At 40.8% G+C, this 16,379-nt stretch overlaps 1 protein-coding gene across 1 annotated transcript in view; it reads left to right on the forward strand.

The window, feature by feature from the left end:
- The window catches only part of MPPED2 (metallophosphoesterase domain containing 2), a 603,962-nt gene that overhangs the window by 180,459 nt on the left and 407,124 nt on the right, over positions 1 to 16,379 (forward strand). The window contains exons 10-11 of the mRNA XM_080595267.1: positions 12,075 to 12,190; positions 14,301 to 14,414. Coding sequence (XP_080451393.1) covers positions 12,075 to 12,190; positions 14,301 to 14,414 — 230 coding nt within the window. The remainder of the gene's footprint in view (positions 1 to 12,074; positions 12,191 to 14,300; positions 14,415 to 16,379) is intronic.

Consider the following 16,379-nt stretch of genomic DNA (forward strand, 5'->3'; position numbering starts at 1 on the left):
TCTGCAACATTTGATTCCAGTTAGAGTATTGTTGGCTTTGAGAGGAAGATCCAGACAATGGATTATTCTCAGGGAAAATAAAAACAAAAAGATAATTTAGGATGAGGATATTTGGATCTATGACAGCAGCTGTAAATGTAACAGCCTTCCTCTTCCACCAAGAAAGGTTTTGACTTAGCCAGTAACTTGTGTGTCCCGTTGGTGTCTGAGGCTCCCCTTGGGCAGCTCACTTCCTTTCTGCTGCTACATTCTCTGCTTAAACCTTCCCGGGGGCATTACCAGGGGCATGATTCTGAATGCTTCACCCTACTAGAGTAGATTCCTGCAGCACTCTATTTAGAAGGCCATTTAATGTTAGCTCTCTCTTCATTTGGAAATAATGGTGCTGGGGAAAAAAATTAATTAAAATGGTTTCAGAAAGTAGTTAATTATAAAACCTACCATGGCCTGAAGTATAAAATACATTGCAGACTGAGAAATCATGTAGGGGTGCATTACTAAAATAATTAATTTAAGATTTTACATATATCACCCACACAGCAAATGCCGTGGCTGCTGCTAAAATGAGTCCAGTGCCCTTCAAAAACTGTTAGCATCTCTTGTATCTCCCACTCACTCCCTTTTAGCTGTGCTTGTTTTATTCTTTACTATGGGCATGCAGTTCGTGTTAAGAACATCCATTTTGCAAAAAGGGCTTTGGGTAAGAAATGAAATCCTTGCCACATTTGTGTTAGCATTATTATTGTGTTTGGGGCCAGGATTAACTCACTAGGTGCACACTCTAACACAGGCAAACGGCGTGTGGACCTCACTGCTACCTATGCTATGCATCCTTCGTCTGCGGCAGCCTCTGCAATGATCTGGATCAGTGGTAGGTGTGAAACTACTCTTTGCTGAAAACCTGACACTTTTCTCGAAGGACAGCAGACGTGGGGCCAGCATGCGGGCCTTATATCGCCATGGGTTCCCATCCAGGCAATCCCTTAAGTTCTGCACCATTGTACCAAGTTTAGGGCTCTTCTGCCAGTGTGGCTGTGCTTGCCTTATGTATGCTGGAGTTACATAGAGAGAAGTCTCACCTCTGAGTGCAGGAAAATAGCTGGTTGTTGTTGTTGTTTGGGGGGGGGGGGGGGGGGTTTGTTTTGCTTTTGACAAAATGAGTGTAGCCTGTGGAGGTTCTAGTTTTGTGGTGCTGTCCAAGCTCTATCTCCTCTTGCTAGCTATCAATATGCTGACATTCCTCCCTCTTGTCAGTCTAATTTCTAGTTGGTACAGGTTCTTGACATTCAGCACTTTATCAAACATAAGCTGCTTGGCACCTATTACTACTGATCTCAGCATTGCTAATAAACAGCAACATCAAGGCCATATTTTCTGGTTCCTGTCAGACCACTGCTTTCCTGGGTGAAATAAAAGTCCTATTAACATGCTCCTCCTCATTGGCTCTGACAGTTTGATTAATTAGGCCCCCTCTTTAGATGACCTCTGCACTGACACGACAGGGAGGTGAATATGAAATGAATAGTTTGCCCACATAATGGCCTACTGCAAGTTTCAGATTTTTATCAGATCAGACTGAAAGTCCAGAGCCTGTATTAAAATCGAGAGTACAGCAATATATGGCTGTGGGTTATGAACCGCAGGTTTTACAACATGGTTAAAGGATTAATACCAAACCAATCCTAGCCATTCTGATATATTGACTTCTCCTCTAAGAATTAATCTTTCCTTTACTCTTGTGACCATACAATACAAATCTAATTCGTTTACATTATCAAATAAAATGACCTTTTGTTTTCAACAGATTTTTTTATTGCTAGAAAATACAGTATGTTAACTCTGTGGTTATTCAGCCTCCCATAAAATACTAATGTAAAGCCATTATTCTAGATCCACTCTATTTAAATGTCAGTCTGCCTTTCTATTATAAACCACCAGTTCCTAGGCTTGTAACTCATCAGTAAAAATTTACTTCGGGTGGAAACTTGGAGTATGAGCTCACGTCTTTTCTTTGAAAATATGTTTCATAAAAATGCAAGTGTATATGATCCAGAGGGATGAAGAGGGGATTGTGAACCTCTAGCAGCAACGGGAACATCTGATGGTGCCAGCACTTTGGCCACTGCACGGTGCCCCTGGCTGGGGTTGGAGCTTTGTGCTTGCAGGAGAAGAAGCAGCTTGCTCTGGTGGGCATGCAGAGGGCTTGAAAACAGACAAACTGAACTACAGTGTCCTCCAGCCAGGAGGCAACTCCATCTTGCCATAAAATCAGGAGTTTTGATGGGTCGTTCGTGAGAAAGAGGTCGTTCCTGAGAAAGAGGTCTTTCCTGACTCATGTTTTTTTCCTATTGCTTGCTTGCACTTAATTATGTGCCATTAACCCTCTTTTGAGGGGAATTAGGTGTTGCTTCTTGCCTTTGATAGCTGCAAGGATGAAAAATCCTTGTTTCAGTCAATGTGAGAACTGGATAGAATATGAGGAGCATTTTGTTGATCGGATGGAGTCATTGATACTGAAGTAAAGATTCTATGACATTGGTTTATAATTAAAGTTTTCATGTTAGCTTTTTTTGCCAGAAGAGTCAAATTGACTCTTATTCAGTCTGTGGTAATCTGCATCCCCCCACAAACCTCTTTGAAGGGACGTCATGAAGGTGGGTAAGCCTAAAATTAAATGTTGTGTAAATTGACGTGCATGTAATCTGAGATCTTTGCTTAATGATCTTGAAGCCAACAAAAGCGAATGACCCATGCTTAAACAGATCCTTTTTAATTAAAATAATGCTCCTTTTACCTCTGTAATGCTGAATGCTCTGCAGTCTTTTCAGCAGCTCCTGCTTCTTTTATGATCCTCATTTTTTTTTGTCAGCCTGTTCTGTCATTTTTTTCCTTTGTGTTCATCTGTTGATCAAGTAACTGCATTACTTTAATTGATTTGCTAAATTGGCTCATACATAAAACAACTCCTCCAGGTAATAACCTGAAAACGTTAACTTAGGTTACTGGGTTCATGCTTGAGTGCTATAGTAGTTGTAGTTTTCATTGGCTTGGGAGTGTCGTCTTCTGTTTCTTCAAGTTATTTGCTAGATTCCTTGTCACAGGTAGAGCAACAGGAGATAGATGTATTTATATGCATCTATATTACATATATAGTGTGTATTTATATGTGTATATATATGCACACATGTGTATACATATGTAAGTTGTGCGTATGTAGTACCAGCTAGAGGATTTTTGTATGTGCCTACAAAACAAATACATAAGGTTGCCTGAATTGAGAAGGAGGTATGATATGTATTCAGAGAGCCATACTCACCCCTTTCCCCGATGAATTTTTGTAGTTTCTCGGTTGACAGAATTTGACAAATGAGGTGGCAGTGTGTTTGGATGAAGCTACCAACTTTTCTGCAGACTCCAAAGTAGGATCACAGTTTTCAGCAAAGTGACATTTTGATTGCGTCAGATGTTACTTTTCAGCACAAGGCAAAGGCTATGATAAGTGAAGAAAATGAAGAAAACACGCATAGTTTTTAAATAAACGACACCTTCTAACACTTAGAATTAAATGGTAAACCAGTGTTATTGTTTAAGGTCTAGCCATGATGTTTTGTGCGGTACTTAAACACCAAATAAATGTATATCGTGACTCTGGAAACTTTTTGATTGTTTTGGCTGTTTTCATAAGGCTATGGAGGGTAAGTGGCTTTACACCCAGCTTAACAAATAAACTGAAATGGAAAGTAGCACAGACTTCAAAGAAACCAAATGCTGGTAGCATTCTGTGACAGTAACATAGACGAACATTTATCAGTGATCCCCCCAAATCTCACTTTTCTTCATCTTCTTCCAGTTGTCTATGCTCTTTTTTTTTTTCTCTCTCCTCTTTTTAGTTAGTTTTCTGCTGTTTTAGTGAGTTAAATCAGCTCATGAAAGGGGCCTGCAAGAAGTGGAGCTGGCATAAGGATCTGTGGCAGATGTAGTGTGGAGACTGTGGCCTCTCTGGCAACAATGAGCTTCTGCAGTGGCTCAGGGTATCTTAAGGAATCTCCAGCCAAAGACAATCCTCTGGGGGAGGGAAGATTCAGTTTTTGTATTGCTATCGTTCAGTTACACGTATTAAAAGCAGTAAGGAACGCAGATGTAAAGTTATGTAAAGGTGCTGAAACACTGCATTAGAAAAATAAATATGAAATAACTGTAGTTTGTGGCTCCAGCATTTGTTAATGAATAAACAGTCATGTTTTTCTCTGACCAGCATAGTCTTTTGGGGGAAATGCAGAGACTCTCTGGTGATGCTGAAGAATTCTGTTTTAAGTAGTATTCAAAAACATGAAGTTTCAAGAAACTGCTTCTTAGGAACAAGAATCAAATTCACCAATAGGGTAGGCAGGAATACCTTCTTTTGAGACTTTTTTTTTTTTTTTTCATCACTGGGCGTCTGGCAACATTTGTTTTCACCTTCACCAAAATGTAGCTTGTTTGTGTTAAAGACAGTATTTTCGAAGTGCTACTTAATATCTCTCTCTCCGTGTGTGTGTGTGTGTGTGTGTGTGTGTGTGTGTGTGTGTGTGTATATGTATATATATATATAAAGGCAATTACATGAATGGAAAACATGCAGAAATGCCTTAATTTGTGTTGTCAATGCAAAAAGAGGGATACTCATAAAACCCTTTTCCAGATCTACCTGGGGTTGAAGCTCTGACAATTTACATTTCCTGCATAGAGAGTTCAGAGGCATATAGAAAAAGGAATTTAAGAGGTAATGTGAATAGTATCTTATGATCATGTTTTCTAGAAGAAAGTGGGCATCCAAGCATTGTGCTGGAACATACACAGTGGTTGAGAAGAATGGAATCAAAATTTTAGCCAACTACTGTTTGTTTTTTCTTTCTTCCTCCTCCTGCCCGGTCCCTCAGAGTGGACATTGATTTTATATCGTGGAGAGCTTCTGGACCAGTCATCTCCTTCCTCTTCATTTCCACAAAAATCAGAAAATCCTACCATTAAAAACTGAGAAATTCAAGCTGTTTTCAGTACTGCAGCATCCTTTGACACTGTAAGGGGCATGGATGCAGTATGGGAACGAAGGGGACAACATGCCCTTTCTGGAACAAGAAGCAGTTCCTCAGATCAGTCCACGTGGTGTTTCACAGGCCTGACCTGCTGCCATAGCACTCCTGTTGCAGTTGGGGAAATGCAGCGTGGGTCCTGTGCAGCCCCAGCTGACTTTGTGGGTCCTGTGCAGCCCCAGCTGAGCGTGGTGCTAACTTTGGCCCAGGTGTGTCCCTTAAGCCATCCTCAGCCATACGCAACGCAGAAGAACGCAAGGGCTAATACGTTCTTCTGTTAGTAGGTCTGTGTAGTTCTGTGTGTTTTAAAAGTAGAATGAAATTAGCCCTTGAGTCAAGTTTGAATTATTTTCATATTTTTGGGATATTAAAATATCTCCCAGATCTCATTAAGTAAAGCCCTCAATAAAATAATTGCAATACAGCTAGAGATTGGAAAACCTCAGAAGATTTGGAGGAAATTTCCTCTTTGATGAGCAATTCACATACTTAACCAAAGTTTTTCTGAGTCATAAAGTTGAAAATCTCATCTATTCCTTACCTCTCCAGTATCCACTACCATGCTGGTGTCATCTCCTTCTCTGCTTCACTGCATATTCTTTCGCTCCTTTCCTCAGGGAGCCCCATGCCCTGTCTTGCTGTCCTCTCTGTCTTGTGATCCTCTGTGATCCTGCTGGTATTTTAACCTCCTGACTGTCAGATTTATTGGCTTTAAGTTTCTTAAACGCTGGCATGTTTTTCTGTTTCTTTACACAACTTTCTTCTGGCTTCTTTTTTAAAAAGCACATCTTTCCCACAGAAGTTAACTTGTCGTCTTAAATACTCACTGTGGTGCTCTGGTATTGTTAACACGAAGTATGTGATTTGAGCAGATGTTTCAGTTTCTCCTATGAAATGCATTGCTAACCATCCAGGACACAGGACAGAAGATGTCGGGTGTCGGTTGCATGGCCTTTAGAGAGACCGGATATTTGAAAGGTATCTGCAGAAATATTAGGCTCCAGATTTGGGGACCAGAGCTCAATCACGTCAATAAAAGTTGGAGCATCCTGGAGGCATCGCAGGCAGAGATGTGCAGAGGGCAAGAGAGCAGAACTGCAAGATGCAGAAGAGAATTCTTTTCATGTATTTTCCAACCATACAGATGGCTAAAGCTGTACTTACTTCTGTGTCTGTCCTTGTTTTAGGACATAATCTGGTCCAGACTAGCATATCTGGAGAACTTGCTAAATGGCAGCATTTGAGTACCTCGTTTTTAGTTTCTTACATCTCAAAGATCAAAGCACAGGTCTCTGCCTGAAAGGAGTCCAAGCTAAAACCTCCTCTTACTGGTTTGTATAACCCGAGGTACAAATTCAGAACAGCTTGGTGCAAGGAGCACACTAGTTTGCGCTAGCTTTACGGGGGCAAGGTACTGTGTGGACTCTTTCCTTCCAAACTTGTGGATGTGTGTGCTGTGTTTCTTAAATGTTTTATCATTCAGAGAACCAATAAATGTTTAGAAATTGTAGTATGTGAGTTGAAAGAGAGAAAACCTGCAAAAATACCAGCCACTGTTTTGGCTTCAGCTTTTTGTAACGTTGGGAGAATAGCAGAACTGTGTTTTAGACATTTGCAGAGGTGCCTGAAATTCGGAGAGGCGTACAGTCACATTGTCACAGTACTGGTAACCCACTTTCGTAAGAGTTGTCCCATGGGAGCTTCAGTTGTTTAAAGATGCAGGATAAGCAAAACCCCAAGGAACTGGACTCTGTGATACTTTTTAAGAAGGTTGCATGTTACTGTCCCCACTTTCCTCAGTGGGACACTGAGGCACAGCATGTAAACGCAGGTGGAAATGAGCTAGGACAGCTAGAACCATTTAACTTTGTCCTTTTCTGATATCACAACGTTATGAGCAATATCACGATGTTATAACAAGCACATTTAGGAAATTATTTAGCCTTTAAGATTTCCTAGTTGTTGTTACATTATATTAAAAAAGGGGGTTTTAATATTCACTCTAAGAAAGAGCTTAATCAAAAATGCTTTTGTGGCACTGAAGGCAAGTGTCAGAGTCTTTACAGAAGCTCTTATCTTGTAAAATGTGCTTACTTAGTACGCTGTGCACTTGCCCTGCTCAGCCCTTTGTTTTCATGGTTACACACGCTCTGGGCTTCCCCTTCTCCCCTTGCCACCGTCACTGTTGTGTTTTCCCACCAGGCACGCTCTGCCCATTGACGGGCGGAGCGGGCGCGTGTGCTGCTCCTCCCTGGCAAACATTTGTGTGCCGCCTCAGGATGGAGGGCGGAGGATCGGAAGGCTTTTCTTTGCTGTGCACAAAGGTCGCTTTTGTTTTTATTCCCTTTGCGGTTTGCTGTCAGCTAGTGCACTGCACTGCTGCAAGCTTTTGTGTAGGGCTGTGACGAATATTTTGGGGCTACGCTAGTAGGCTAGCCCCGGACCTCAACAATTCTAGGAATGCATATGCAGTGCCCTGTCTCATCCTGTCTTTGCTGTTGCAGGAACTGTCTATCTCCTTCCAGGCTTGTGTGTTCACTTTGAATGCTGACAAAAATAGCGAGCGTTTCATTACTGTTGTTCGTTGCGTGGAAGTGCTTCCCGCCGCGGTGTGTTTCAGATGCTCGTTCAGCTTGGTCCTGTAGAAGGAAACAGCCCCAGATTTTTGCCTCCTGTACACTTCACTCATAGGATTAAAGATCAAACCAAAGCTTTTGTAGGGGACTGGTTAGCCTTAAAAATGAACGAATACAAGAAATAGAAAACAGAATTTATTTTTTCTGCTGCTGTTTAGATGTAACTAATGAAATAATTGGATTTACTCATGGGTTAAAAGTAAAAGTTTTGTCTAGAAGGTCTCATTGTAGGTTTACCTTTTGCGTTGTTGAACTCTGAGGATTGTGTAATTAAATTCATGAGCCCCTAGCCAGAGAAGGAATGAAAGTAGATGGTGGGAGATACCATCCTTTAAAAACATTAACCTTCCTGACGGAGTCAAAATTCTTGCATCGCTTGGATGAACTTGGCCATAGCTGTGTGTCTTCTGTTTCCCTATGTGACTGCTACTCAGAAGATGTGCACACCACAGAGGGGTTGCGATTTTGTTTTCTGAAGCTTATGCTGTAAAGTAATGCTCCCTCGCTGTACTTTTTTTTTTTTTTTTTAATAATAGCAAACTAGTAAGAACACTTAAGTTACTTGGGAAAAGGGAGGATGTGATCACCTGCTGAAGAGTTAGCTCTCTGCCTCTGAAGGCCGGTGGATTTGTTTTTCTTGTCAGGCAGTTCTTCCAGTGCACCTGTGAAGGGAGGGTAAGCCTTGCCCTGAAGTTTAAGATCCCCTCCTCCTTGTTATGATGGCAAGTGGTGTGCGCGCCTCTTGCAGCACAGGGTGGGAAGGTAATGCGTGGCCTGCTGCATAAGCATTCTTTTAATTGCAGAAAATGTAACTTCCAGAACGCCAGGTGGAGAGGAATCTGTGGGGACTTCTGCGTAGAAATGAAGAACTGAAGAGGGTATAGGAGTGGGGCAGGTGTCTGCCTTTCATCAGGATATTCCCTGTGATACATCTGGTGCCAGCAGAGCTGCTATGCCTAAATGATAAGGAAGCTTTGCAGTCAGGGGAGGGCTGAGCTGTCAGGTGAGCCAGGGATCAAGAATTACGATGACAGTTTCATGGCACGTGAAGGATGCTGTGAAGCGCAGTGTGGCTCTGACGAGCAGAGGCTAAATTAGGTTCTCCTGGCCGTGGGCTGACACGGTGCGTAAGCGGGACCCGTGTCATGCCGTGCGTTGCGTATGAGGAAGTGTTCTGGTCCGTCAAACGTAAAATGACAAAATCATTTGTTATCTCTCATTACTAATTCCCATGGTTTTTTATGTCTACGCCTCCCTTGTGACATTTCAACAGTTGATCGCTTTCTTTTCTTTTGACTATTTAAAAATGAAGCATGCTATTCGTGTTGCTAGTGGTCCACAGAACTCTGTTACTTCGAACTTAATAGGAAGGAAAAATATGTCAGGTCTTAAATATGATTACGAATGCCTAATTAGCCTCTACATAATTATTTGCACTGGATTGCACCTTATCATAGCTGGGTGCAGCCAAAGCACATCACAGACACATCCTCTTGGAGTGGAGGTGTCTTCTCCCAACAGACAGTCAGCTCAGGAAGGCGTTGCGGGAGGCATGTATCTGCGTGCACAGCTTTTCCCCTAGATTATTTAAAAGTTGTGTGTGACTGTTTAGCTCTTTGGTATGCAAAGAAAGGCAATATCTGGAGTGAAATATCCCTATCCAACATGTGCTGATAGCATGCTACCTGCCTGCGGCGTGGGCTTTGCCTCTCCTCCACCCATTCAGCGCTTGCTGGGGACAAGCAGCCATTCATCTGGCCGCTCCGGGGATTCGCAGCACATCAACTCCATTTTGTCTGCACTGCGACACAGCGTAGTGCAAACACGGGGTGACCTTCCATGGGATCTCATCCCAACCTGAGCCTGTGCCACAATGCCGTTTTTTTTCTCGGTGCTGTTCCAAAGGCGCCCTGTGAGTTTCCCTGCGAGGCCTCGAGCGCCTCAGGCCCACAGGGGCCAAGCGCCTCTCCTCATGTTGGCCGGGGCACAGGGCGAGGCCTGCGTCAGGGAGGGGAGCCTAAACCCTGGTGTTCTTCCAGTCACGCCCTCTCATCTTCCCGATTTATTATTTATTTTTTTATGAAAAGATTTAGTGTAATAAAGATTGCTGTCTTTTTTGTGCATGTGCTGGCTATTGGGGAAGGCATCTCGAAAGTTTTCTTACAAGTGGGTTCCCATGTGGTGGCTGTTAGTCACAGCTAATTACAGAGGCTGGTGAAGGAAGAATATATTGGAACTCGGATTCCCCTCCTCCTCCCTCAGTGCTTAAGAATAACATAAAATAAAAAACCTGCAGACAAATGCAGCTTTTTCCGTGGTTGCAGTCTCCAAAGAGCTCCAGAGAGATCACAGATGTGGTTTCATGTTTCAGGTTTAACTATGGTATAATAAGTACAGTACTATCTGCAGGAGAAATGCAAGTGGGGAAAGAATCATTAATTGATAGTGAAAAGTTCAACCTATGTGCTGTGTGTTTGTTTTTTTAAGCAGCTGAATGTTTAGCCAACTGCAGCCCTGAGGGTTTTGATAATCTTGATAATGTTAAAACGTGGGAACATTATAGGAAAGGAAACATTCATACCTAATTTAGACGTTTCAGAAAGGTGAATCATGGAAAAGCAGGAACAGTTGTGATTTAGCTGAAGTTCAGACACCTTTCATTTTTAATTCAGTAGCTTGCAAACCTGCTCTGCGGTGCACTGCCCTCACTTAACAACATAAGATCTTTTTTCGGGTTTTCATTTGGTGCAGAGTAAGCCAACAGTGAGAGCTGGAGTTTCTTTGCTATGCACGAGGAACCCATAGCTTATATAAAATGCTTAACTAGCTTTAATTTTCCTGTCTTTTCGTGCCATTCTTCCAACATGCAGGAAGTCTATTAGGTTGAACAAGTTCCTATGTATGTGTCATATAAGCATTAGCTCAGAAGGACCACATGGGAGAAGGATGTGTCTGTGATTTGTAACTGTGACCTTCCTGCACCTGTGTTGGTAGTGCCTGCTGTTTGCCCATACTGCTGATTGTCAGGAACTCTGAATGTACTTAGAACTGGGTAAACCTTTCCTTGGTCAAATTACTTTCTCTGGCAAGCATAGTATGTATTTTAATTACAAAAAAATAAAATTAAATAGAGATGTAATCTCAATGGGAAATTTCCACTTGAATGCGTATTTGAGATTGAACATATTCATAAGTTAGAGGGTGCAGAAGGCAGATTACATAATGAAGTGATGTAGGACACTTAATGATCTTTCTTATTTAACAGGTATGCTTTTCCACTTTTTTTTTTTACATGAAAGTTTTCTTTTCATAACTGCAGTACAGAGAAGACTGCAGGAGTAGCTTGAACTCTGAGAAAGATGGCCCCAAATATCTACGTCTGGAACAGGGAAACCCTCCTAGAAAATGAAGCAACCCAGTCTTAATTCTGTTGCCTACATTCTAAGAAGCACACACACAGATGAAAACTATTACAAATACTTCAATTCTAACAGCTATCCAAAATGTTTAAGTAACAGTTGTAAACATTGCCTCTTAAGAACAATTGTGGACTTACCGATCAGGAAAGACTTTACTGTATTATACTTGCATCAAAACCACTCACTTTGGTATTACACGTTGAAAAAGTACTCCTAAGAAAGTAGGCTTTTTATCATTACATGCCTGGGTTGATGGATAAACAAATGTCACAGAACAATGCTGTCCTGTGATGGAGAAAACTGAGGATCTGTTTCTCTTAAAAAATACTAAATGAGTTTTAAGTGATAAGATCTCTTTTAAAAAGTTACTGTGAGGCTAAACATTGATCAAGGCCTCCAGGAGGCTCAGGGGTTCAAAGCCAAGTTATGTGCAAATGTTCTGATATTAAAAGTGCTAGACAAAGGAAGTTTGAATTTGGTGAAATAACGCAGTACACAGTGCTTACATCCACAATATTATGCTGTCTTCCTGATGAACTGTTACCCGCTAGATGCCTTGTGCTGCAATTGTCCTTTGCCTCCAAAAACTGAGATTTTTGATTGTTTTGATTGGATAATACAAGGTAGGAGTTCTTATATTTGAACATCGCCAAATGTAAGCTTTAGATTGAGCTTGCGTTATTTAAATTTTTTCCCTTTCTCTTTGTTGGATAAATGCCCCCAGAGCTGAATACTCTTGAAGTACAAAAAGAGCATTGGATATTAATGCAAATTCAAATGTACAGATCAGTATGTATTTGAACCAGTTTGTTTTAGAGACATCCCCTTCGAAAAGGCTGTCTGTAAGTAGTCTCTGTACTGCAGAAGTTACTGTAATTCAGAAAAATTGGAGAAGGGAAGAGATTTTTATTTTCCACTGATGCACTTCATCTTATTTTCCCCCAAAGGACACCGTGGTTTAACGGATGGGGCTTTAACCTACCCAGAGGTCAGTCTTTGCTAGACAAGTGGAACCTTATCCCTGAGGGTATTGATATACTAATGACACACGGACCTCCCCTTGGTAAGTGAAACAAAAGCTGTGTGTGATTATTTTTTTTTGCATGAGAATTTTACCTTCCAACTAAGCAAAATTAATAATTCCATAAGGTGTGCTGTAATTGCACTCTAACTCAAAGCTATGAATTAAAAAGCCTTTCTGAAAGAAGGGTAAAGTGATGATTAAGGTTAGCAAAATCTGTTGAGCTTCCAGGTGTTTTTTTCAATTACATTTTTTGTTTAGCTCAAGTGAGGGAATATCAAATATCCAATTCCACGGCCATTTTATTTAAGTACAATATTCATCTGACAGTTTCCAATCCCATGTGATTTTTCAGAGGTTGGCTAAAACTTCTAAAACATTTTCCCCCCTACTATGACATATTTCTTTGAGGTTTTAGAGTCTGCAGTCAAAAGTTCAAGAGTGTGTAGTCACATTTTCTCCTTTACAATTTCCTTTTAAGAATAATATCTGTAAAACCACTCTTACATATTCTAATTGACTTATAGTAAATTTGTGAAGGAATAAATTATGCCCTCAGATAATTGTAAACTAATGACAGCTATATAAACGTGTAAATTTTTTTTTCATGAATTAGTTGAAGTTTTTCATTCCACTTGTCCTGAAAATGTGTGTAATTCAGATATATCAGATATCACAGTAATTCTGCGATAAAGTGAATTCTGGTTGTCTCAAAATGATGCTAAGGATTGTTCAGCAGAGGCAGAAGTACTTGGTTTGGGGCATATCTCAAGTGCCCACTAAACCATTTTAAAATTTCCACTATTTTTTGCTATCTTTTACCCTACAAAATACTATCACACATCACGTATTGCTTTTCTTCAAGACATGGGACAAGCAGTGTAGGATCATATTTTCAATATTTCAGTCAGTTTTACAACTGAGCATTGCCTTTTTTAAATGCGGCTTATCAGGATGAAGGAGTGTCAGCTTCTTATTCATTACCGTTACTGCTAATAGATTGTGATTTTGCCAGGCTTTCAGTAAATTGTTTTGAAATCCAAGGGGTCAGATCATCGCACGATCACATGAAGTCATCGACTTTTGGGGTGGTAGTGAGTTTAAAAAAAGAAAACCCACAGTTCTCAGAATTGCATGGTGCCAGTATAAAACAGCATTTAAATGCCACCAGGTTGGCTCAGTGCTCTCACAGGGCTCACAGGGACCACGGAGTCAGGATGGATGTACTTTGTATAGTAGTAAGGTAAGAGTCAGCAATCTAAGCAGAGCTAAGAGGAGAAAAAAAAAAGTTTTGGACCAATAATATACTTACTCCTCTTCTTATATCCTGGTTACTAGGAGCTCTTTTAATAGTGCTGCAAATTCACTTAAGCTTCCCGGAGCTACCTGCGTGCTGCTTTTGATAAAGCAGTGATGCACCATCCGCTGACAGTGGAGCACACCGGATATTGAAAACCAGCGCTCTGAATAGCACTCTTTTAATCTGTTTATTTTCCCGAAGAAGCAAAAAACCCCACAAGCACTTTTATGATGTTTCACGGGTGCTATTTTACATGGGTTGCTAATCCATCTGCTCTCAATTGGGTTCGTGGAGAAATACAGTGATGCTGCAGATGCTAATGAATGCTTTAATTGAATATGCATTGCTTCTTGTTGCTGACTGGGGTCTCAGAAATTACCTGACGCTTGCAGACCTCTGGAAGATGTGGGAGGGAGTGTTGTTAAATCTTTGGGGTGGCAGAGGTGTCAGGTTGTAGAACAGCTGATTTCCTCACGTATTTTGCTTCTGGAGGGACCACCTCACTGAATTGGGAAGGTGACCGCTGTGAGAGCCAGGGGAAAGGGAAGAAAAATCAGCAGCAGTGCCGGGAAAAAATGTTCCAGGGTTTGAAGGTGGAAGATGAGTTTAAGCCTATAGTTTAAAAAAACAAATCACATCCAGAAAAATATTAATGCATATGGAGAGGGGAAATCTTAAGGAAGACGAAGTGACAGTGAAATGTTGCTTAAAAGCCATTGTGTGCTTTAATGGAGAGGTTATGACTGTAGATAATGGTAATAAACCTTCAGTGAATTATGACTTCCTGAAAGACTATGTAAAACCTTACCTGAATAGAGAAAATTAATAGTATCGATTGCATTTTGCCTTCAGGTTTTCGAGACTGGGTTCCAAAGGAGCTGCAGAGAGTTGGTTGTGTGGAACTGCTAAACACAGTGCAGAGGCGAGTAAGGCCCAAACTCCACGTCTTTGGTGGAATCCATGAAGGTAAGGACCTGTGCTACTCTCCTCTTTGATCTGAGGCTAATTCCAAAGGAGCGCATCTCGAAGATGCATTGCAAAGGGATGGGTACTGGCATATTGGACTAAAGTAGGGAGGGAACTGAGGGAAGTGATTGCATGCACAGCACTTTGTAAATTTATGCCAGAATTAAAACAGGCTGTTTCAGGAATGTGTGCTACATTTAGCCACCTACATCTTTCACTGTGCAAAGGTTGTTCTACACAGGTTATTTGAAAGCAATGTAAATTTTGACAAACTTTGTTAGAGAAACAGATGAGATTCCCCACACATGCAAGCCAAAATTAAAATTATTCCAATTATTCCAAGTGCGGGAGCCAAGAAAAGTGCTAGAAAATTGAAGACAACTTACTGTCTCAGCTTACCTCCCTCAGCATGCAAGGAAAAGCAGAAAGGAGGACAGACATCAGGAGGAGAGATTGCCAGAACTCACTTTGCATACATTTCTAAAAGCATCCTGTAGTACAGTTCATACTGTGTATGTTAGCTTCCAGCAGTCTCATATTTTAGAAGAGATTTGCCCATTGTCAGTACCAGATCAGAAATGAAAAGCTCAGTTTGTGGCAGTGGGAGGGAATGAGAGATTAAATACATTTTGGAGATATTTAAATTTTTAATACAATTTTGTAGCTTTCATGTGGCTGTGAGACAAATATTAGGAGGTCTGCCTGCGAGAGAGTGTAAGACTTTGTGACCCTAGAACTCAAAATTATGCATTAAATGCTTTATATTTCCCCCTTGGAGGTTTCTCCATTGACTCTAATTAGCTTCTCTGTAAGCTCACAGATTTGGAGAACTTCAGAAATGAAAAAGGGGAAATGAAAAAGGGGAAAAAAAAAGAGAGCTTTGTCAACTAGTATTGTTGGTTTTTCCAAAGCCCTCATGACTTCATGAAAGGGAATTTACGCATGGTTTTACGCATGGTAAAGATCTGTAAATAAGGAATTTATAATGGAAATCCTGACGTGACCTTAAGTATAGTAGCATGGATAGCAGTATTTGAATGCACCCAGGAAAAGATTGCATTTTTTGTACAAATATTAATCCTTGCATACTAAGAGTAAGTGAATATAGCAAGACTTCCAGCTAAAACACACAAACGCAGCTTTTGTAGTTGCATTTGATGCTGAAACTGCTAGTTGTAATAGTCTTAAGTAATGGGAGAGAAAAGAATTTTAATGTGCAAGATCATTATGAAAAAGCACTGTGGAACCACACGCAGCACCTCGCATCTAAATCTCGTAGGAAGGGTGGTAGCACATGTTAAAAGCGAACATTCGAATGCATTCTTACAAGAATACTTAAACAAGTTAGAATCCTGTTTTAGTACTTACACAGAAGATATAAGAATTACCTGTTTCTGTACAGAAACAAATAGCCAACTCTTAAGAGCAGCATCTCACAGGACAGTTAATTCTCATCCAACTCTAGCTCAGATGAACACACACTACATTCTGTTAAATCAAGGGAGGCTGTACACACATTTTGATCATGCAGGTTTTTTGTCCTGGTTGATAAGTAAAAACAACCACAAACTAGGTTTTCCCCACCGTAAGATGATCTAAATCAAAATTTCCAGTCCAAATAAATAAACTGCAACAATTCTGAAGTGATTATTCTTTGTGAGAGACACTGTAGGTAGCTGGATTTATCTTAGCTTTCAGACAGCAGTGATCTGTACTGTATCACATTGGTTTAAAAGAAAAACATTTTCCCTTGTGGGTTAGCAATGGGAAGTTCTCTTAAACTCCTAATAATAATAATAAAATGAAAAGGTACGTTTTGTGCCAAATTCTTTCTAGACTTTTTCTAGTTTTTTTTGTGCGCTTTCTACGGATATCAGCTGAAAACAATGGATCTCTTCCACCGATGGAACTGGAGCCCCGTCTCCATGTCCTTGAGAGAATGTCTGTAAGAGGAGACATTTCTGT

This window comes from Anser brachyrhynchus (genome assembly GCF_964034855.1).
Source record: "Anser brachyrhynchus genome assembly, chromosome: 5".
Lineage (NCBI taxonomy): Eukaryota > Metazoa > Chordata > Aves > Anseriformes > Anatidae > Anser > Anser brachyrhynchus.